Source organism: Trachurus trachurus, assembly GCF_905171665.1.
Source record: "Trachurus trachurus genome assembly, chromosome: 14".
Classification (NCBI taxonomy): Eukaryota; Metazoa; Chordata; class Actinopteri; order Carangiformes; family Carangidae; genus Trachurus; species Trachurus trachurus.
Window position 1 is genome coordinate 26,113,359 of NC_139903.1, and position 23,236 is coordinate 26,136,594.

At 42.7% G+C, this 23,236-nt stretch overlaps 2 protein-coding genes across 2 annotated transcripts; one reads left to right on the forward strand and one right to left on the reverse strand.

Moving 5' to 3' along the window:
• Positions 1 to 2,387: 2,387 nt before the first annotated feature.
• On the reverse strand, positions 2,388 to 9,443 carry LOC310996804 (F-box only protein 40-like). Its single transcript, XM_083986290.1, has 9 exons — positions 8,499 to 9,443; positions 7,918 to 7,956; positions 6,779 to 7,349; positions 5,477 to 5,949; positions 5,165 to 5,344; positions 3,924 to 4,165; positions 3,202 to 3,333; positions 2,823 to 3,105; positions 2,388 to 2,735 (listed from the first exon to the last, which is right to left on the reverse strand). The coding sequence occupies exons 2-9, from the start codon at positions 7,918 to 7,920 to the stop codon at positions 2,523 to 2,525; spliced, it is 2,097 nt and encodes a 698-aa protein (XP_083842416.1). The 5' UTR covers positions 7,921 to 7,956; positions 8,499 to 9,443; the 3' UTR covers positions 2,388 to 2,522.
• A 753-nt stretch (positions 9,444 to 10,196) lies between these two features.
• On the forward strand, positions 10,197 to 23,192 carry vps11 (VPS11 core subunit of CORVET and HOPS complexes). Its single transcript, XM_083986224.1, has 16 exons — positions 10,197 to 10,435; positions 11,313 to 11,461; positions 11,554 to 11,689; positions 11,773 to 11,936; positions 12,087 to 12,334; positions 13,509 to 13,710; positions 15,624 to 15,775; positions 15,926 to 16,112; positions 16,276 to 16,419; positions 17,123 to 17,320; positions 17,455 to 17,616; positions 18,362 to 18,495; positions 21,266 to 21,468; positions 21,898 to 22,069; positions 22,227 to 22,449; positions 22,562 to 23,192. The coding sequence occupies exons 1-16, from the start codon at positions 10,294 to 10,296 to the stop codon at positions 22,724 to 22,726; spliced, it is 2,781 nt and encodes a 926-aa protein (XP_083842350.1). The 5' UTR covers positions 10,197 to 10,293; the 3' UTR covers positions 22,727 to 23,192.
• Positions 23,193 to 23,236: the final 44 nt, after the last annotated feature.

Here is a 23,236-nt window from a genome sequence, read left to right on the forward strand (position 1 = left end):
TTTCTTAATCGTTTTGAAAAAAATCTCCGTAAACGCGGCATCGTTTTCAGAAATACCTGCGTCCACACGGATCCACTGAAAACGACCCAAAACGCTGTAGTACATACATACAGGCGTGTGTGGAGCGTGTGTGGCGCTGTAAGCGCTGCCACACATAAATACTTAAGACAGAAAAGAAGACGGGAAGTCCCCGCTGTAATTCAATAGAAGAAGAAGTCCCCCGCTGTATTCAAACCATTAATATAATACATCCATGATTCAAACTCAAACATGGGATTAAATGTTGACAGGGAGTCGTGTCACAGCATGGACCGCAGAACGCATCTGGACAAGGGGGGGCCATAATGTCAAATCAAGTGGGGGGGGGGGGGGGGTCCTTGTACCGGGGGTGATTGTATCCATTTTATGAAACATTATGAAAACACACGAGTCTATCACAACAACGGATTTTCCGGGACAGATCAAATCCGATGGATTATCATGACGTTGATTATCCATAGGAGAGGTAGGCTGGCCGGACTTCTGCCAATAGTTTTTTTTTTTGGAGGGTGTGTGTGTGCTTCCTCACAGGAGAAATAAAGTGTGCGCTGCGCTCACCTCGTTTCTCTCTGACGCGTCGGTGCTCTGGTTGTGATTTGTCTGCTGTCTTGAATCCGTCCTTTATACGTGCGCGTTCACAGATTCACAGCAAGACAAGCCGGGCTTGAGTTACCGAGTTGATGACCAGCGTCGTGGTACCGCTGATCCGGAGTGACAGCGTTGTGGATCGGTTCAGCTGGATAGGCTGACAGTATAGGCTGAGCTCGCTTCGTGATACAGGCCTCAGACACTCACGCATGACGTATTGGTAAACAATGCACTTGATGGACTCACAAATTCAAATCAAAATGCAGCACTCTGTGACAACGGCAGCAGTGAAGGTGTGTGGTGGTGACTTGGCTCTTAAAAACACAACTTTTTACTACAGCTTTTATTCATAAAATAATCAGAGCACAAAAGTTACTCGGGCCATGGCCATTCGTGTGGACGGGGCCTAAGTTATGTTTGATGGCCACAGCTATTCATTGAGGAAGGGACATGGTAAAGTGAAATTCTTACCTTAGTGAAAAGACTTTTGCTGATATGGACTGGAGATGCTAACATTATTCAAATTTCCCACCATCTAAGAGGATGCTATATGTGCTGAGTAAAAATGGCAGCTCAGCCTTGCAGTGTGGGCAAGATATTAAGGGTCTTTCAACTGTACACATGTCTCTATTACTCACTCCACCCCACTGTGTTATAGCATGCTCTTCTACTTGTCTGTGTGCTATATGGTGGAGGTAGATCATTTTGAGCTGGTCTCACAAAAAAGTGTGTGCACCCCTGCTGTAGACTAATTTAATGACACAAAAACAATACTTAATGGCTAATAATCAATATAATTACCAAAACGAGCAAGAGTAACAAACTCCTCAGAGTTTCCAATATAGAATTCAAACTTCAGGAGACGTTTCTGAAACTCCACTGTTCACTAAAACGAGACATGCTTTATGCTGTTCCTGTCAGATGCTGACAGTGGTTCTGCTAACCCTCAGCACTGTCAAGGTTTCTGGTTTATTTTGCCCACCCTTCCAAATCTTTTTGGGAAGTTTTGCTATAGCTGTTGTTAGCATTTAGCCTACCTGTGCTGTTTACTTACCACAGGTCTAGAAGAAACATTGTGACCTCCAAAACGTCATCACAAGGGGCTGTCTCCATTCTAATGTTATTTCCATCAGGTCTTTTCTTTCACTGAAGTTAGCATGCTAACCACGTAGCTACGACCCACCTCGTCATTTTCTGTGACTCACTCCAGACAGTGCGCTCTGAAGAGGCTCTGGCATATGTTGGGCACGTTACTTTAAAAAATTGCTATAGTTACTACTTTACCCCAAAACTAACTGAGTTACCAAGAAAAGTAACTGTGTCAAATACTTGGACTCGACCCCCTAACCACTAAAATAACCTTACCTCCTGTTTATCTGGAACTAAACAGCTTTTTTCCGATTAGTTGATTGACTGGGAAGAAAAGTGGCAGTGCATTCAGTAACGGCATTAAAACCAAGGAAACATTAACTTTTTTTGACAACTCGTTACTGAAAAAAGTTGTGCCCTCATGTCGTATTTTATAACGCCATTATTCCCATCACTGGTTATGGTCTCTCAACGAGGCTCTTGTGGAGCACCAATCACCACCACCTGCTAACAGTAAGAAACCTTTGATGTCAGAGAAAATTTACAAACGTAAGAATTAGACAGTGGATGTTTAGCATCCAAATTTGCATATCAGAATATTTTTTTTCATACAAGAAAATAAGCTACACATGAGACTGTTAAATCTATTATAATGAACATTAGAAAAACAAGCACAAGTTAAGGTTCAGGTCATTCATTTATTTGTAGGTCTTTGAGACAAGACATCATTTTTATACTGATCCAGTCTAAGTGTGCCAAATCAATAATTTATAGAACACACAGCAGGTAGAGTTACATAGGTTTTTTCATTGTTGCCATCTGTTCCTTGTGAAATCGTTGACAAGGCTCATTCTCTCTTGGCTGCACCCCTCCTTCTTGCCCATGCTGGGGAGGGGAACAGGCTCACTGTGCACAGAGGCCTCATAATAAGGACAGACTTTTAGATGAGCAGATATGGGGGGGATGTCGGCCATATGCCATGAATCCACTGAGGAGAAGAGTCGGCTGAACTCCCAAACCTGGAGAGAAACAAGAGAAGAGTCAAGCAGAAAAAAACCCCATTGATCACAGTTGATGGACAGGATGATTTAGTGTGCATATCTCACAGGTTTGGCTCTCCATTTGGCTCCTCCATGTGAGTAGGTCTTCTTCTCCCATCGGAGAGTGACCATCCCTCTCTCTTGTAATTGAGAGGAGCACACCTGTCTCATGAGCCGGGACACCAGAGCCAGCTGAAACAGGGACAGACAGTCCAGGAAACTGGCCATGTGGCAGAGCACCTCGTAGGGCAGCGAGCTGAGAGAATCCTCCTCTCCTCCTGGCTCATCTCCACTATCTCTGTGAGCAGCTTTGCAGGTCGGACGTAAGCTGAAACACCTCAGCTGCTGACTGTAGTGGAAGAAAACGGTTGCGATTTTGTGCAATAAAGCAAATACAAGCACAAAAGCAGTGTTGGGATTTGTAGACCCAGACACTGGAACTCACTTGTAAGTGACTGTGGCCTTATGGGTGGATGGCTGAAACCTCCTCTGGCTGTAGGTGCATCCCAAATACGCTAGGGGGCATCTCTGCTCAAACCATCCACTAAGACATGTCTGGATGTCACTGTGGACATTCCTGGAAAGGAAATGGTGATAAATACATTCATTAAACCTACTTCCCATGTCCCACAGTTTTGTCATGATTGCTGTATGAAGTCTTGGGTAATGGCGCAAAGGCGTTTTCTGAGGTCACCCTTATATTACCTTGACCCTTTGACCACCAAAATCTAATCAGTTTCATCAGTCCAAATTTGCATTCATTCAAGGTGTTACACAAAATTTGACCAAAATTGTTATTTGTGAGGTCACCATGTCCTTGATCAATGATTCATCATCAAATCTGAGTGAGTGTTTGTGCCAAATTTGAAGAGCTTTCTTTGAGGTGTCCTGGAGATATTGTGCTCAGAAGGACAAATTAATATTTTGTGAGGTCAGTGGCTCACAGTCCAGGTGAATGTTTTTACAAAATTTGAAGACATTTCATAAAGGTGTTAGAAATATTGTGTTCACATAACTAAAACTGTTTGTGACTTTGACCACCAAATTCTAAATAGTTTATCCTTGAGTCCTAGTGAATGTTTGTATAAGTCCTGTCAAGGCATTACTGAGGTATCTGTCTGTGATAGATGCAAGAAGGTCAAAAGGAGAAACATTCACACCACGCACCTGACATGTGTGGCAAACTCTCTGCGGTGGAAGGAGTGGCCACATAAGAAGGTGAACACACAGCTGGCTCTGGTGTGTCTGCTGTTGACACTCTCTGCCTGCAATTGCAGGCGAAGCTTCAGCGGCCTGTCCACCATCACCTCCGCCAGGGTGGTCTTCCTTTTGAACGGAGCCGTGCGGAATGAGTGCGTCTGTGTTCCCACATCAACGTAAAGCCCGTCGACTGCCTTTGACTCGCTGATCTGCATGAAGACCAATTGATCACATAATTATAAATTAAAGGGATAGTTCAACATTTTGGCAAATTGGTCCATTGCCATAATCCCTATAGTCCTAGGAGTAGGTTTGTTACCTTTAATTGTCGGTGCAGAGCCGTGAGCTGCTCAGAGCTTTGCTACTGAGGCTAATGGGATTTCTTGGTTTCCCCGATCAAACTCATCAAATACACAATCCAACAACTTCAAAACTCTATCGTGGACAAGTTGTGACCTGCACATTCACCACGGTATGAGATAATAGAATGTTACGAGACCAAGTTGTTTTCGAGGCAAATGCAGAGACTGCAGTGTACAGTCTCCTCTTTTCTTTTTTCTGTATGCATTTTCAGTTATAAACATTTCCCAAGATGCCACTGTTTTCCTTTCATATCCACATGTTACACATGTTGCTCTACCAAAACTAAACTAGTTTAAACCAACTGAACTACATTCACCTACTTTTTTTTAGACATTTTAGTGACTTTTTCCACAAGTGCTGATATTGAAGAAATAACTTCTGTCTAACATGCATGTTTGAAGGGCTGGGAATAGAATATGGCAATTAACATATTTCATCATCTTGTGATATTTAGCAGTTTTTCCCACCAGCTTTAACTACTTTAAATTAAACATGTGTTTCCACAACTTGGAAACAATTACTTTATGCAGTCCAGCTATACACTATGCTTTTACTTAGTCTTGTTTGGGTTTAAATTTGAATCATTTCCTGTTTTTTGTGTCTTTAGTCCTTTAACATGCTTAACACTTCTATAAACTCCTCTCCTCTTATAAAGTAGGCAGACGAGTGAGCAGGCTGGTTTTTGTGTTCAATGTGTCAACCTCTGCAGCCTCATTTAGCCACTTGCTAGGTGCAGCACTTAGGATAGTAAAAAAAAAAAAGTTTTAATAAGTTCCACTTTCATCTTCGTTATTTGGTCATGCATGCACTTTAGTGTTATCCATTCTGTCAAATATCTGACTGACCTTGTGACCCATGACCTCCTCCTCAGCATAGCCCAGTAGCGTGGCCGCTGCTTCGTCACTGTAACAGTCTTCTTCGTTGAACTCGAGGTCTGATGTGTCCACACTGCGAGGCTCACTTTGAACCCTGGCTGTTGTGTCATACAGAACAACCCGCCGCTTGTGGTGATAGCTGTCAGGGACCTTAAAGGAAGAAATGCATCAGTATTACATTACAAAAACAGGTGAGAGATTACAGTGTAAATTGTCCATCTGTGTAGTGGAGCACTGTATTTTATAAATATATTTATTATTGAAAAGCTATATGTCTTGCACCTTGAAAGAGCGCAAGGTCTGGACTGGGATGGGCTCCAGGCTGCCATAAACAAAATCCTTGTCCCTCGGCGTACAGGCCTCGATCTGTCCGAAGGAGAGCAGCATGCGCCCATGATGCACCACGTACATGTTGTACTCGTGTGGGGTGAGCTCCCGCCCCAGACGCTCCAGCACCCCCTCATGCCACGGGGCATGTCCTGTCTTACTTGTGTCTGGGCTGTTTTCATCTTTCTCTGCTGTGTCGGTGAGGTTTACACTTGTGTTATTTACACTCTGGTCATTCCCTTTTTCTCCAGGATTTTGCTTTTGCTTGGCGTTGTCCAGGTTTTCCTGAGCGACCTCACAGGCGCGTTTCTCCATGCTGAACATCATCTCCATCAAGTCGTATTTCTGTTTGTTGATAACTATGGGCTGGCCAGCCACACAGTTCTGTACAGGCTCTCTGACGTTACTCTCACACAGGCTGTTTGTTTCTGAAGACATAGATGTGTGGAGACGCATGAGACAGAAAGGAAAAATGAAACACAACACATAAACAAATTGGAATATGCTATGCGGTTTGAAAGACTATCTGTAATATACATGTGTATATCAAAGATTTCCAAATTTCTTCTCAGTATTTTTGGATTAAAGGGATAGTTCAACATTTTGGCAAATTGGCTCATTGCCATAATCCCTACGTACAGTCATAGTAGTAGGTTTGTTACCTTCTAATTGTCGGTGCAAGCTATTTTTAGAACAACGGAGCAGAGCCGCAAGCTGCTCAGAGCTACGCTATGGAGGCTAATGGAATTTCTTGGTTTCCCTCATCAAACTCATCAAATACAAAATCCAACAACTCCAAAACGCTCTCATTGACGGAACGTTACCAGACAGAGTTGTTTTCAAGGTAAATTCATGAAAAACCGCTGATGAGCTTTCCCATCAGGGGCAGTTTTTTGGTAAGCATTCTCTGCATTTGCCTCGAAAACAACTCGGTCTCATAATGTTTTGTTATTATCTCATAGCGTGGTGAATGTGCAGGTCACAACTTGTCCACCAGAGCGTTTTGGAGTTGTTGGATTGTGTATTTGATGAGTTTGATGAGGGAAACCAAGAAATTCCATGAGCCTCCGTAGTGTAGCTCTGAGCAGCTTGCGGCTCTGCTCCACCGTTCTAAAATAGCTTGCACCAACAATTAAAACTAACAAACCTACTCCTAAAACTACAGTATAGGGATTATGGCAATGGGTCAGTTTGCCAAAATGTTGAACGATCCCTTTAAAAGTAGCCAAGTGTCAGTAAAACAGTGCCATGATTCACCTTCACTGGATTCATTGTTTGTGACATCACTGACAATCCCTCCCACTGCCGTCTCTTCTTTCTTCTCCTCCTTTATTTCCTCCTCCTCCTCCTTATCCATCAGCTCTGGATAGAGAGGCTTCATTTTCAGGCGGTTGTAAAGATCTGACTGATCAACCATCGCAATGGCGAAATCCAGAGCCACCTCAGCCTGCCCCTCATTCTCCTTCATCACGTTCTCCTGTAGGACAATGTTGCTGTGTGGGTTTGTATTGTCGTATGGCCAGCGGAGCCACTCCATGGTGCAGCACACCACGCTGGCCGGACACACCTGGAGGTGGGCGGCCTGTGAGGAGCGGGGCAGGTGGACCGGGCAGCCGTAAGCGTCGTTGAGGCAAGGCACCCTCACGTTGGGGCAGAGCAGCAGGTGATCCTCCTCTTTGCACAGGTGGAAGAGGGCTCCACACTGCAGGCGGCAGGGGATGAGCGCACAGCACACAGAGGCCTCCACCCGGGCCCTGCAGCGCCGGCTGTAGCAGGAGTCACAGTGGACATGATGCTGGCGCTGCCTGGAGGCTCGGGAGCGATGACTCTGATTGGAAGAGAGAGAGAAAGGGGGAGGGAGGGCGTGCATTTAAGATGACCGAGTAACTAAGGAGAGATTAAATAAAGCATTGTGTACATAACACAAGAAGAGCAGATTTCTCAGTTGTTTTGGTCGGGGTATCACAGCTGCTGGAACAATAGCCTACAATACAATATAGGAAGTCAACTGAACACCCAGAGAGGAGAGAAAGGGACAGGGTGGATCAGACATAAAACTGCCTCATAAGAATCAGTGCTTTTCAGGACGACTAACAGAAACAATACCAAGGAAACTATTTGGGGTGGTTATTCTAATCTTTATTCTATTTTTCTACTTTTATTTGAACGTATTACAGTAATTCATTTTTGTGGAGGATTATGATTTACGTATTTTCATGCCCTCTCTTATATGCATCTCCTTTATCCTATAGCCATATAGAATGTTGTGATATTTTAATCCGCCTTGGATCAACCTATTTAAAATCAATATAACTTTGAATTTTAATAAAACAAAACATTGTAACCATAGTGCATTAAGGTTTTAAAATTAGAGAAGATTTATACATGTAACTCACCATATTTACAGGCTGGTGATTCAGCCTGGTTTTGTAATCCTGCAAGAAAAACAGATTTAAATCTTAATCTATTACATCAGGCCTAAACAGGGAGTCGGACCACTGTGATCCCTAAAAACAAATTGCTTCATTGTCAAAGGTCACACACTGTCAGAATACTATAACTGGGTCAATAGGATTGATTGATATTCCCATCTGTTTTTTTTAGCATGTAGACACAGCAATAGTTTCAGCTATACTGTCTACTAAACATCCTACTGATGTTTTGCCGGTACATGTCTGCATTCACCATCTCAGTTTAGTGTGTTAGCATTGATAGCTGACTGGTACTAAACACAAAGCACAGGTGTGACATTAATTTGGCTGATGTTTGGTCATGAGCCTATTATCTCTATATAGCGCTGTTCGGTCCTATGTCCTATGGCACTTTGAGGAAGTCAAACTAGCAGAAAAAGTAACTGAAATATTATTAAACATGGTACCAAGTGATGTCTCACTGAAGAGTACTTGCTGATAACTAACGTTTTAGTATTTTAACACATTCACAATGGGTTTGAACCTCATCTAAACAAAGGTCTTACCAAGGTGCCACCACAGACGTCTTCTTCCTCCCTTTGGTTTTACAGAGTTGCTTTCAGTCCTTGTACTCCTCGAACTGGCAGGTTAAAATTAGCCAAGCAGCACCAAGAAGGTTGAGCAGGAGAAGTAACTCCCCCCCTCAGTTTTCTGTCTGCTGCACTGGATTCAATCAACAGTATCAGATCCTGTCTAGCTTCTCATTCTGAGGCTGAATCAATGATTCTCAACTCCTTTTCCTGTAAAGAAAACCCCTCTCTGTATATGACTGGAAGAAAATACACACTAGTGTTTGATTGGCCTCAACTCTCCACTAGAGGACACTGTTTAAATGTTAAACCAGACTCATTGTGCTCACTACACAGGTAGAAATCAATTAGCAGCAGCAGAACAATATGTATCAGAGGGAATAAGGCGAGGGATCTACTGATGATAGAGTGGACTGGTAACATAAACCATGTTGCTAACCACCTGTGTGACATTCTGGGTCAGTACTCTATTAATAGTGCATGCACATGTCATGCACGCACACACAAACAAACTGTCTGAGACAGAAGACGGAACAGGCTGACCCACTGACTCACGCATCATGACGTGGTGTATTTACATGCAATTGATTTTCAAGCTGTGTATTATGAGACTTTGAAATTCATTATCATTCCCTCTGTTTGCAGGGCATCCAAATAAAAAAACAAACTGGTGCAAGAGGAAGATACGGGAAAATGTTTGGATGTAGCTACAGCCCATGGATTATTGTCTCAAAAATATTCCAAATGGTAAAAAGGACTGGATTGGTTATAATCAGGGCCGTTGTATAGGGGAGAAAGGTGATGATAATTCTAGGGGCCCAGAGCCCAGTAGGGCCCACAAAAAAACCCAGTAGTCTAATCTTTGTATGACTGAATTATTCTGCATATGACCCTGACTAATACTCATAGTAATGCTGCATTAGCATCGAAACACTTTAGTATTCTTTCAGGGGGCCCAGAATTCCTAGCAACGGCCCTGGTTATAATAGACAGAGCAGGTATAATTCAGTCATGAAGATATTGGCAAAAGAGATATAGCCTACTCCATCCTATACATTTTGTTATAGTCTAGTTTTCAAATACAAATGAGGATATTAGACATACCAAACACAAACATCCCAAACAATTCTCATGCCTGATGCAACAGTTAGGGTTAGAAAAAATGCTAAAGTTTGACAAAGGCATGTAGGTAGTTATTATCTAGATCCGGTGTTGGTCTCAAGACTGGTCTTCAGGACCAGACCAGTCAAGACCACAACTGCAGATTTTCTTTTGTTAAAACCATAATCTCTCTGTCACTGGCTCATGGTTCATGTAATGTAGTTCCACAACTAATTAGGCTACATTTGTTCTACAAAAGTATTATGTAACCATCTGAATTGAACCATGTCAAGAGTTGTGTTCTTCTGTTCAATCTAAACTCCGTTTCAATTAAATATGGTTTAGATATCAAATTATCTTTTCTTTTTAGCTGAGGAATAAAGCATTGTGTGCATAACCCACCCCGGTCTTGGTCTTGACTCGGTCTCAGGTTAGGTGGTCTTCTTGACTACAACACTATTCCATGTTATGACTGTTCCAGATAAAAGCAGCTGGACTGGAGCCGCACAGTTTATTATAAACGGGGGGACAGCGCTCCAACAGGCGACCACCATCAACCACTTGAGGGCACGTCACCGGTTGGCTGAGCTCACGTGACTTTGGTGTCACATGACTCCGCCCTGCTCAGACTACGGTTTAGAAACCAACTTACTTAGCTCGCGCTAACAAAATGGCAGCGTTCTTACAGTGGAGAAAATTTGTCTTTTTTGACAAAGACACGGTGAAGGACCCGGGGGATAATGGGAAAAACTTCGCTCTTCCTCACGGAATATCTGCGTGTGACTCTGGCCGGGGTCACATCGTCCTGGGAGATATCCTTTACCAGCCCGGGGCAGCTGACTGTGCTAATGTTATGCTAACATCGCTGACAGCTGACTGGAAATGACGACTTCTCTTTAGCTTCGATACAAACGTTCATTTAGCAAAATGAATCTGAGATTTTGATCCCAGCGGTCTGTTTTAAGGCTGGACATTGTTTTGACATAATGCTATGTGGTTTTGACATGCATGCTGTGTTTTTAGCTTCTTGAAAAGACTATTTTAATAACTGAATCTATTATAGTTTTTAGTGATAGATAATAGAAAACAGCAGGTACCTGAGGTAGTGTTACGGCGGGTTGAGATTAGCATGTGTGTGCCATATAATTCACAATCTTTGAATCAAACAAAAAAGTACCTGTCATATAACACTGACATTTTACAACAAGTTCCTCTTTATTTAGATCTAGACACAAACCTACCACTGAAAAGGAGGATGTGTTCTCTTATGTATTTGTGGAGTTGAAACCTTCATAATATATTGAGCTTTCAGTGATTAAGAGATAGATTGGCCTTTCCTATAATGACCTAAAGCAGGGGTCTTCAACCTTTTTCAGGCCAAGGACCCCAATCTGATGGAGAGATGGACCCCCTACTATATATAATTTATAAAAGTGTGTTTCATATACACATACCTTGTTATTGTGCATTCAATACTTGGCTTTTCAAATAATACACAGGTTCATATGCTTTACATGTATAGTTAGAGTGTAAAATTCCAATATCAACAATGGCATGATCATCAAGCATACAAGCTATTCAAATTGATGTTTTTATTTTCAACATAAATTTGTAAACGAAAAGATTATAAACAAAGAAAAGACTGGTTTTCCACAGCTGTGTGTAATTGTCCTTAACATAAAATATTACATATGGACGGTAAGATCTGGCAAATGACACGGTCCCTGCAGCTGTCATGTTTTCAGGCCTACAAGCTGCGGGTAACGCACCTTTACCAGCTGAAGCAGCACAGCATCCTGGTATCAGTTGGGCAGGATGAACAAGGAATTAACCCTCTAGTAAGTGTGCAGCTCTCCAGAGTTGGTCTAAAGAAAATCTGTCAATCATTTAAATGCAACATTACTGAACAGAAGTGGTTCTTGTGTTTCAGGTAAAGGTCTGGAACCTAGACAAGAGAGACAGTGGAAATCCTCTCTGCACCAGGATTTTCCCTGCAATCCCTGGCAACAAGCCGACCGAAGTGTCCTGCCTCAGTGTGCATGAGAACCTCAACTTTATGGCCATTGGTAAGACACGCATGCAAGATCTGCTGTCTGCATATCAAGTCCTCTGCTCTTAAATTACAGTGGGTGTTGTTGTTTCTTGACAGGCTTCACAGACGGCAGTGTGGTGTTGACCAAAGGTGACATCACCAGAGATCGTCACAGTAAAACTTTAACTCTCCACGAGGGGAGCAGCCCGGTCACAGGCCTCGCCTTCCGCCAAGTGGCAAAGGTCACGCATCTGTTTGTTGCCACTCTGGAGAAAGTCCATGTAAGTCTGATCACTCAGCACTAAGGAGAGGAGAGAATTTTCCAACTTCCAGCGTAATCATCATGTATTTGACACATTACTTCACCTGAACTTAACTCTTTTCCCTGCTGTCAACCCCATCCTTGCCATCCCCACCCACCTCCTCCTCAGTGCTACACCCTGTCAATCAAGGAGTATCCTAAAATAGAGCTGGACACACACGGCTGTGGGCTGCGCTGCTCCTCGCTGGCAGACCCCTCCCAGGATTCCCAGTTCATCGTGGCGGGTGATGACTGCGTGTACCTGTACCAGCCTGACGAGCGAGGGCCCTGCTTCGCCTTTGACGGACACAAGATGCTGGCTCACTGGCACCGTGGATATCTGTTTTTACTTATCAGGGACGCAAAGTCACCCAACAAGTAAGAACACAACGGAGTAAATGAGATGAAGATGCACTGATTATCATGGGGGTTCAGTAACAGTTGAGTCAGTTTGTTGTTTTTATGTCACCTTGAAAACAACTCTGTCTCGTAACGTTCTGATATTATCTGCAGGTCACAATTGTCCACCAGAGGGTTTTGGAGTTGTTGGATTGTGTATTTGATGAGTTTGATGAGGGAAACCAAGAAATCCCATTAGCCTCCGTAGCGTAGCTCTGAGCAGCTCGTGGCTCTGCTCCGCCGTTCTAAAAATAGCTTACACCGACAATTAAAGGTAACAAACTTACTGCTATGACTATAGGGATTATGGCAATGGGCCAATTTGCCTAACTATCCCTACCTGCAAACTATCCCTTTAAACATCCATCGGATACACTTCTCATCTGTGCAGGGCTCAAGCCAATCCCAAACCAATGTTGTGTGTTGTCTGTCAAAATTTGCTAAATTTGGGAGGAGCCACTGCACCTCAACTGTCAGTGTTAATTGAACACGGCAAGAAACAGTCTTTTAATATTTGGGGGAAGCAGGTATAAATGTGTAGTATTTTATTCCACCCAGGGTGAGAGATCCTAAAAAAACACAGAGAAACACTGAGTCGTTTAAAACCTTTCAGTGACAACATTAAAAGATGTATTCAGTAACTCCTCAGGGGGTCCACACTTATTTTTCCACATTCTTTTGCCTTTGTTCCTCTTGCAGCTTCCTGCTCCCTCAGTTTTTCCAGACTGTTACAACAGCTCCAGTCATTTGCTGTTCAGTTTGTGTGAAAACAGCAGCAGATCTCTGTGGTGGCACCTAATGAGCTACAGCTCAGCCCACTTACATTTATAATTTTAGCAAATGCCTTTTGCTAAATTGAAAATCACCCAATATTGCTCTCCACTGACGGCGATATTCCTCTGAGTGTTGAAGCATTGTTGCGCTGTGGGTTAAACAACACAACCAGAGCAATACTCATTGTAACATAGTCATTAGTAAATTAAGTCTTTCTTATTAAAGCTGTGAACACTGTCTCAAACAGAATATGTTATTCAACAGTGACATGAACACATCAGCAGTCTCACCACTGGTGATGATGAGTGGAGGTGTCATTCTGGTTGATAAGCCTCTGACAGACAGACACAGTGTTGACTGTGTTATCTCTGTAACTCAGGACAGGGTTCGCCAGCAGGGAGAGCTCTCCGACAGACAAACAGCTCCTGACCATCTACGACCTGGACAACAAGTTCATCGCCTACAGTGCCTCTTTTGATGACGTCATCGATGTGGTGGCAGAGTGGGGCTCCTTCTACATCCTGACCAGAGAGGGAAAAATGTTTGTTCTTCAAGAGAAAGACACACAGACCAAACTGGAGGTGAGTCCCACACAGAGGAGTCCAACCCCTTGCAGATCCACACCCTGACTACTTATCACTACTGTTGGGCATGTTATTTTTAAAAAGTAATTAGTTATATTTACTAGTTACATTCCCAAAAAAGTTATTAACTGAATTACTACATTATAAAAGCAACTAATTGCCAGGAAAAGTAACTATTGCATTACTTTTTATTTATAAATGCTCAAATGTGTAAAATTACTTGGACTCGCCCTCCTAACCCCCCTAACCATAACCCTACTCTCCAGTTTATCTGGAACTAACCAACTCACCCAGTATCCCTCCGCACAGTCAGGTGTCGCGGAGTCTGCCTGTGCGGAGGGATACTGGGTGAGTTGGGTAGTTCCAGATAAATGTCTTTTTTCCAACTACGTTGATAGACAGAATTATTTTGTGACGGGACTTCTTGAGTCAAGTAATGGCACATTTTATTGTCAGTAACGGTAACGGCATTATAACGGGTAGGGCTGCCACGATTAGTCGACTAGTCACGACTACGTCGACTATTAAAATCGTCGACAACTAATTTAATAGTCGATGCGTCGTTGTTTTTTTTATTTTTATTTTTTAACTTTGTTTTTCTCTCAAAACTGCTGCGGCACCGTCCACACACGCACCCGCCGCCACAGCCGCCCACCACACACACACATGCACTCACTCATTCAAGGCGAGTACACATAGGTGTTCTCTCTCTTTTCTCTCTCTACCTGTCTTGTCCCTCATCAAGCGGCACCGGTGTAGCCCCCCCCCGCCGCCGCCGCCGCCGCCGCCACCGCCACCACCGCTCCTCTCTCTCTCTCTCTCTCTCTCTCTCTCTCTCTCTCTCTCTGTCTCTGTCATTTTAAATGAGAAGCGGTAGGCTACTAGGAGCGGTACCGCCGGTCCAACGTTTTAGGTCACGGACTGAAAAACAGCCGTTCGTCATTTAAAAATAAAACCGCGGACTTATATTGGAACGTTACTGCGTCTGGTCACAGCGTCCTGGTCACGTAATGAGCGCTCATCTTAACGAGGAAGTCTTCTCTCCCGGCGTAAATCTACGTCAATATTTTCCGGTAGCTTTTCATCACAGTCCACACCTTGCAGAGTTTGAGCTGCACCTCAGTTTCACTTGTTTTCATTTGACAGTTTCACACAGAACTTTCTGGTGGAGTCTTTCCATGTTTCTCCTTCTGTGACAGTAAAAAGGGAACATTTACATTTTTTCAGACAAGACAATTGTCTTATAAACTATTCGATTTTTTTTATTTATTTTATTTATTATTTACACTGAGCACAAGTTATATTTGTATGATAGGCCTAACAAAACTTTATTATTGTGAATAATTCCTTAGTTTCAGGTGTCTACCTCATTTTATTTAAATGTAGCTATGTTTAATGCCAGAGACAAATGAAGGAAAGAAAAACCTATAAAACCTTTAAGTATTTATTTTGGTGTTGTTTAGGCCAGTGCCTTATCTTTATTTTACTCAGCTGTTTGCACTTTATGCTACAGTTAAAGCTGCATATTTCATTAAAAGTTTAATGAACTATCATCTTAATTGTCTTTATTTTTAGTTAGCATATACCTTAAACACTTCAAGCTGAAAGCTAATGATGGTAGCTATATAAGAGCAGCTGCATGCTGGTGCGATAAGCTTTATGTTTTACATTCAATTTACGTATGATCCGATTAGTCGACTAATCGAAAAAAATAGTCGGTGACTAGTCGACTATCAAAATAATCGTTTGTGGCAGCCCTAATAACGGGGGAAACTGTAATTTTTTTGATTACTCGTTACTGAAAAAAGAAGCGCCGTTATTTTATAAGATTGTTATTTTATAACACCCTTATTCCCATCACTGCTTATTACTGTAGATTATTGATGTTTCCGCATTGTTTGTTTTTGAAGATGCTGTTTAAAAAGAACCTATTTGTGATGGCCATAAACCTGGCTAAGAGCCAGCACCTGGACAGTGACGGGCTGTCGGAGATCTTCAGGCAGTACGGCGATCACCTCTACCTTAAAGGAGATCATGACGGAGCCATCCAGCAGTACATTCGGTAACTGTTCCACCACAGGGTTACCTGACGTTGAATTGTTTGTGTTGCCATAGATTGAACTGATGTCGGTGTGTGGCTTTTGTGTCAGTATGCTGGAGGGAAGGTGGTGTGATGACTCACTTTTAACCAGCTCTCTGTGTTTCCCCCCAGCACCATTGGAAAACTGGAGCCGTCATACGTTATCAGGAAATTCCTGGACGCACAGAGGATCCACAACCTGACGGCGTATCTGCAAGCCCTGCACAGACAGTCACTGGCCAACGCAGACCACACCACACTGCTGCTCAACTGTTACACCAAGCTGAAGGACAGCTCCAAGCTGGAGGAGTTCATCAAGGTGACAGAGTTGTTGAAGTGGGCGCTGGAGGAATGAGGATGTGGAGTTAAAATACTTGATGGTTTCCTTTTAGAGACCAAATGAATCTTTCTTAAAGAACTGATCACTAATGGCTGCTGTGTTACACTGAACACCACTGTCTACCTGCGCTGTATTTCAACAGAGTAGTGAAAGCGAGGTCCATTTTGACGTTGAGATCGCCATCAAGGTTCTTCGGCAGGCCGGCTACCACAGCCACGCTGTTTTCCTGGCTGAGAAACACATGCACCATGAGTGGTACCTGAAGATCCAGCTCGAAGACCTCAAGGTAAACAACAAACCTCTGTCAGAGATGTGTTTAGCCTCTCTGAGCACTCACTGATCTGTACTTGAATGTTCTCACTGAGGCTCCTACAAACTGAAATGAGGTACCTTTCCCAAGGTGTCTGTTTGTTTGTTGCCAGACATTAGAGTAAAATAATCCTCAGAGCTGCAGCTTGAAAAAGCAAACAAAGACAATCTGTTTTAAAATGCTTATAATTTAGAAGAAAATCTCATCATAATAAAGAATTAATTTCTTTAGATATAAATTCATATGGACTTGTCTAATTTAGTAGATATGGTATAGTTGGGATTTTGTCTTTTTTTAATGCTTTTAATAGGAATTATGCAGGATTATTATCTTAACTATGCTACATTTTTACCTCAACAAGAAACAACACCTAAACAACAGACTTGCATTGTTCCCCTTTAATTTGATAGAAAAAAGTGGAGACAGGTAGGAGATATGGGTGAAAGAGACGGACAGATATGTAGTAAAGGGCACCTACTTGCCAGGCCATCGCAACATCCATAGAAATCATCATTTGATTAGCATAGATCCATGATTAAAATATGAGATGGTCGTAGACAACAATCTAACACAGAGAATGAAGCAGTGGAGAGAGTTTCTACAAAGCTGTGGAGCAGGCAGCTCCTCTCCTTGTTTCTGTGCTGATGTAGATTTTATACTCTGTGCCTCAAAAACCCAGAACTACCAGGAGGGGCTGCGCTACATCGGACGTCTGCCTTTCGAACAAGCCGAGAGCACCATGAAGCATTACGGCAAGACACTCATGCACCACGTACCTGAAGGCACCACACTGCTCCTGAAGGGCCTGTGCACCAACTACCACCCCAGCGGAGACACAGCCGAGAGAGACAGCCCAGAGAGGAGCCGGGTCAATAAGGTCAGCCTCTAGCACTGCTGCTCTGTCTGTGCATATGGCTAATTCCTGGCACATGGTGCGCCAAAAGTCAGTATGCATTTACAGTGCTCTGAAACCTTCTCATAAAACAACGTCTATGTTTGTTTTGGTTCAAGGCCAACTCTGAGGAATTCATCCCTATTTTTGCCAACAACCCGCGGGAGTTGAAAGCCTTCCTGGAGCACATGATCAAGGTGGACCCCGGTTCTCCCCAGGGTGTATACGACACGCTGCTGGAGCTCCGGCTGCAGGACTGGGCACACGAACGGGACCCACAAGTCAGTGTGTAAAAGAGATTGAAGTACAGAGATTCCTATGTTTTCATGTAGCTTCAGGAAAACCAGAATGTTTGCAGATTGATTTGACAAGAGAAAAATAATTGTATAACATTACACGTAATGAGTTTGAAGGGATAGTTCAACATTTTGTCAAATTGACCCATTGCCATAATCCCTATAGTTTTAGGAGTAGGTTCGTTACCTTTAATTGTCGGTGCAAGCTACTTTTAGAACGGCGGATTTCTTGGTTTCCCTCATCAAACTCATCAAATACACAATCCAACAACTCCAAAACGCTCTCATGGACAAGTTGTGACCTGCACAGAGTTGTTTTCGGGGTAAAGTCATGCAAAAACGCTGATGCGCATTCCCGTCGGGGGCAGTTTTTCGTCAAGCAGTCTCTGCATTTGCCTCAAAAACAACTCTGTCTCGTAACGTTCCGTTATTATCTCATAGTGTGGTGAATGTGCAGGTCACAACTTGTCCACGAGAGCGTTTTGGAGTTGCTGGATTGTGTGTTTGATGAGTTTGATGAGGAAAACCAAGAAATCCCATTAGCCTCTGTAGCGTAGCTCTGAGCAGCTCACGACTCTTCTCCGTCGTTCTAAAAATAGCTTGCACCGACAATTAAAGGTAACGAACCTACTCCTAAAACTATAGGGATTATGGCAATGGGCCAATTTTCCAAAATGTTGAACTATCCCTTTAACTTATACTAACTTAATTTTTCTTTTATGTGTGTCAGAGGAAGAAGGTCCTGCAGGGGGAGGCTGTGTCACTGCTGAGGAGCGACAACACGGTCTTTGATAAAGCCTTGGTCCTTTGCCAGATGCACAACTTCAAAGAAGGCGTCCTCTACCTGTATGAGAAGGGCAAACTGTAAGTGTGGGAGACGCCAGTGTCTGAATATGTATGAAGTCGGTTGGTGAAAGAGAAGCACGTCATCCCTTAACATTTTCTGACTCGCTGCTTCCATGTTTTTATTTCATTTATTGAACGTGTCCATGTTAGCCAGCTGGCTGATTTTCAGCAGCAGTCTTTAGGCAAGCTGTTTCAAGGACCATCAACACAATGACGTTTACAGAGATGTCACAGAGGATGACAAGAACAAGCAAAGCAACTGGAGGCAGAAAACTGATAGGACACTAACACAACAACAAACACTAGTATAGTACATAAAGTCACACAGGCAGCACAGACCAACAACAGACAGCTCTGTACAGACTCACACGGAGCAGCAATTTACAGTACCGGTACTTACTGTATAGATAAAATAATATATTGAGTAATCAATATGTTGGCCTTGCTAATTATACACACACATTGGACACACATCAAGCAGCACAGAGCCTTATCTCCATACATTAATAAGATACTACCTAGTGTTTCATACAGACATTCACTTACCATGTGGCAGTTGATATTGAGTGACATTTCTAATGGTAAAGAGGCAAGCCAGGTGTGATGAGATCAGTGTTGTTTGATTCATTATGATTGATTAATATGAATTTATAATGATAAAGATTAATATGTAGCATTCACACTGGTGCAAACTAGGCATGTGCACAGTTACCCGGATACTCGAGTACCCGAGTAGGCAATCTGCTAATCGGTTCTGAATTATTACCCGGTTAACCTAGAATTTAAAAAAATGGCATATTAGAGCACAGTCTAGCGTCAGATCAAACTACATAATCATGCCATGGTTCGGGTTTTTCATAGTTTTAAACAGTTTCTTTTTACAAGAATCTGTAGTGGTTCCCTTGGGGTAAGCTGTAGGGAGGGAGACGATAGGTATCATCAAGTCTGTTAGAAAATAGGGAGGAGCAGAGAGGAGCATAGGCGCCAAAATGTAGTGTGTTCTAATAAAGCGCCGCTAATGACTGAAAAAAAAAAGTTTTCCCCTCTGCCCTATGGGCCATTTGTGCATCTTAAACTCCAATCTCCAGTAATTGGTTACTCGATTAAGACCAGGTTAGGTTACCCGGTAAGAAAATGACTCAAAATGCCCATGCCTAGTGCAAACTTGATGATTATGATTCATCCAACCAAGTTTATCCAACCAAGTCTGTTTGAAGCCATTGACTTTAAAAGTCAACAGATGAAGGTGTCTAAAGTCAGTGAGTCCTTTTTTAGTCTTTGCTCAAGACTAGATAAACAGGATGTAACCTGAAAGTGGTGCAGGCAGACGACCACAAGGAGGTGATTGTAGTTTCTGTCATCAGCTAAAAAAAAACTAATAATTGTTTGGTGTGAGCACCTCCCTAAGTCAGTACTTGTTAACCAGACTCTTTTTGTAGCAGTTCAGACTCTTTTCTTTCTTTGACTGATGATTTTTCAGGCTCTTCCTGCAGTTTCCGTCTGTTGTGCTCACGCAGCAGGTTTCACATCTCAGGTCAGGTCAGGGGCGAGTGGGGCCTGTCCCAGGAGCTTCAGCCTGTGTTTTTTGAAGTGGTCCACTGTGGATTGTTGTCCACTTTTCAGTCTCACTGTCTTGACTGACTGCAGGACGTTTGCCGCCAGAATCAGATGATATTCAGTGGAAAACATTTTCACCTCTAGCTGTGGAGTTTCCTGCCACACGGCAATAAAGCAGAAAACTTCCACCTCAGGCTGAACTGTTGTTGAGGTGTTGTTTCCATCAAATACTTTGACCACACACACATATTTAGTGATCACACCCTGAGGCTAAGTTTCAACTTGATTTGTCCACACCACTTGTTTCCAGTTTGTCTCTAAAACATCCACGTGTTGCTTTGCAGCTGTGAGGTGTTGATTTTTGTGATGAGGTTGCAGGTGAGGTTTCCCGCTGAGCACTCTTTGATGTTGACCCCATTTGTGCTGCACAGTAGCATGATGAACCTTCCTACAGCTTCTCTGTGGTCACATATATGGAGGTGTTCTTGCCTTTCTGCTCAGCACATGTGCAGTTAGCCTCAAAGTTTTCTTGGTCATTACTCAGTGTTTTAGAGGAGCCCATGGTTGGATGTCACCACAAAAACTGAGGAGGCGGAACATGTCTCCGCTCAGGAATCATCATCGTCTGATCACTTCTAATAACCTGACTGTCCAGACTTCTGTACATGTCATGATCTCTGTTCATTTTTATCTCTTGTTTTAAAGGTCCAGTGTGTAATATTTGTCAAGGTTTATTGGGTTAGGGTATACTAATGAATATATTTGTGTAAGTGTATAATCACTATAAAATAAAATCTATTTGGTTTTCATAGCCTTATAATTATTCTTTTATATATACATATAGCAAGGGTCTTGCTTAGAGAGTGCCGCCATCTTGCGCCGCCGTGTTTGTACGTAATCAAAAATCCAGCCAACCAGAGAGCACGTTTCAAGAGTTTCACGTTATAAACAATAGAATTATTAAATAGATAAATAATTGAATCAGAATGCTAGATGTCACTGTTTTCTCCTCATTTTACACAAAAAGGAATTTAACTTTGAAGAAAGGCTTGTTTTTAATCTCTATTTGCTGCAATGTTCTATTTATTTCTAATAATATGTTGTCAAAGCTTCAGTATATTCATTGTGGATCTTTGGGTATTAAACATGTTTATCAGGGATTTGTGATCCACCACCATCTTTAATATTATAATGTTATAACTGTTGATAACTTATTTGCATTTATGTGCAGGTACCAGCAGATCATGCATTACCACATGCAGAACGAGGAGTATGGGAAAGTGGTGGAGGCCTGCAAGCGCTATGGAGACCAGGAGAGTTGCCTTTGGGAGCAAGCACTGGGATACTTTGCCAGAAAAGAAGAGGACTGCAAGGCCTACATCAGCGAGGTCCTCCAGCACATCGACCAAAACAACCTGATGCCTCCGTTACTCGGTGAGCTGGTATCCACTGTATTTCCTATCTGCAGGGTTCCTACACAAGTATGGAAAAGTATGGAATTTGATTTTATACATTTCCAGGTCTGGAAAATGGAAAGTATTGTATGGAAATATATTTATCTTAATACTTATCTGGGTTTGTTCTGTCCTAAGTTATTTGGGTTAATTATTTTGTATGAGCTATTGTAACCAGCTACAATTTGATGACATAATGGCATACATATTCAGAATAATGAAAATTGATAAATAAAATTAATTACAAATGTCACAAATTATTTGAATTTTTTTACAGAGAAGTCTGGAAAATGTATGGAATTTAAAAATGTCCAATGTGTAGGAACCCTGTATCTGATGCAGGCTTGTTTGGAAAAAGCAGCTGTTCGGACAGCATCTCATCATCCATGATTTTTTCCTTTGGCCACAGTGGTGCAGACGCTGGCGCACAACTCGACAGCCACTCTGTCCGTCATCAAGGACTACCTCATCAACAAGCTGCAGAGGGAGAGCCAGCAGATCGAGGACGACGAGCGCAAAATCCACCAGTACCGCGAGGAAACGGCTCACCTCCGCTCCGAGATCCAAGAGCTCAAAACAAGGTTGGTCACCCGGGGAGTGGATTTTTCTGGAGAAACTGTTGCACAAGAATTCTTTCGTCCTCCTTCTTGTGACCTTGTTTGTTGCTACTGTCAGATGTGGGATGGTGCTTGCATAAGTCTCGGTGTAACCACCAATGTACCTTGTGTCTCCGCACAGTGCCAAGATATTCCAGAAGACCAAGTGTAACATGTGCAACAGTCCCCTGGAGCTGCCGTCCGTTCACTTCCTGTGCAGCCACTCCTTCCACCAACACTGTTTCGAAAGCTACGCAGAGAGCGAGGCCGAGTGCCCGACGTGCACTCCGGAGAACCGCAAGGTCATGGACATGCTGCGGGCCCAGGACCAGAAACGTGACTTGCATGACCACTTCAACAGACAGGTAAGAAGAATTGAGCTGGACATGAATCTTGACTTTCTTCTAATTATCTACTGATTTCCAGTGGGGAAAATGAAATCAATTTAAGTTCTCGTGTCTTTTTTGTGGTTTTCAGTTACGCTGCTCTAATGATGGCTTCTCAGTCGTGGCCGACTACTTTGGACGAGGAGTGTTTAACAAACTGACTCTGGTCACTGACCTGCCCGGCAACAAAACTGTTGGGAATCTAGAGGTCAACCTGCAGAGAGACCTGCTCATCCACACCAAGAGAAACTGCTAGAGACATCATCAGTGTGCTTCTGGTCCGACTCCTGCCTAAGCAGGCACTTTGTGTCCACATGCTTCGCTGCATGCATCTGCCTGCTTTTACTACCTGTGGTAGAAGTATTTGCATAATTGTGTTCCTAGTCTGAGTCATGATTCACTGGAGACTGTATAAATGTACTTTTGTTGAAAACGTCTTAAAATCCAAATCACACCTTGGAGAGTTTTACTGTGTTGCATTTGCTTGTATTCAATCAATAATAATTGGTAATCTTAAACTAATCTAACCATCTGCCAACAGCATAGTTATTTGATGCCTGACGCTCTAACCTGAGGATTAAAACATTGAATAAAGTCATTATTAAGTGTATTTTTCTTGGTATATTCGATGTCCCTTATTTACTTTACTTTAATCTTCAAAACTCACTTATGGACTTGAAATAGGAACATAAAGAGGATACATAATCAGATCAGAGACGCTGAGTCCCACAGTAATACTCAACATCTTTGCTGTATGAACAGGGCC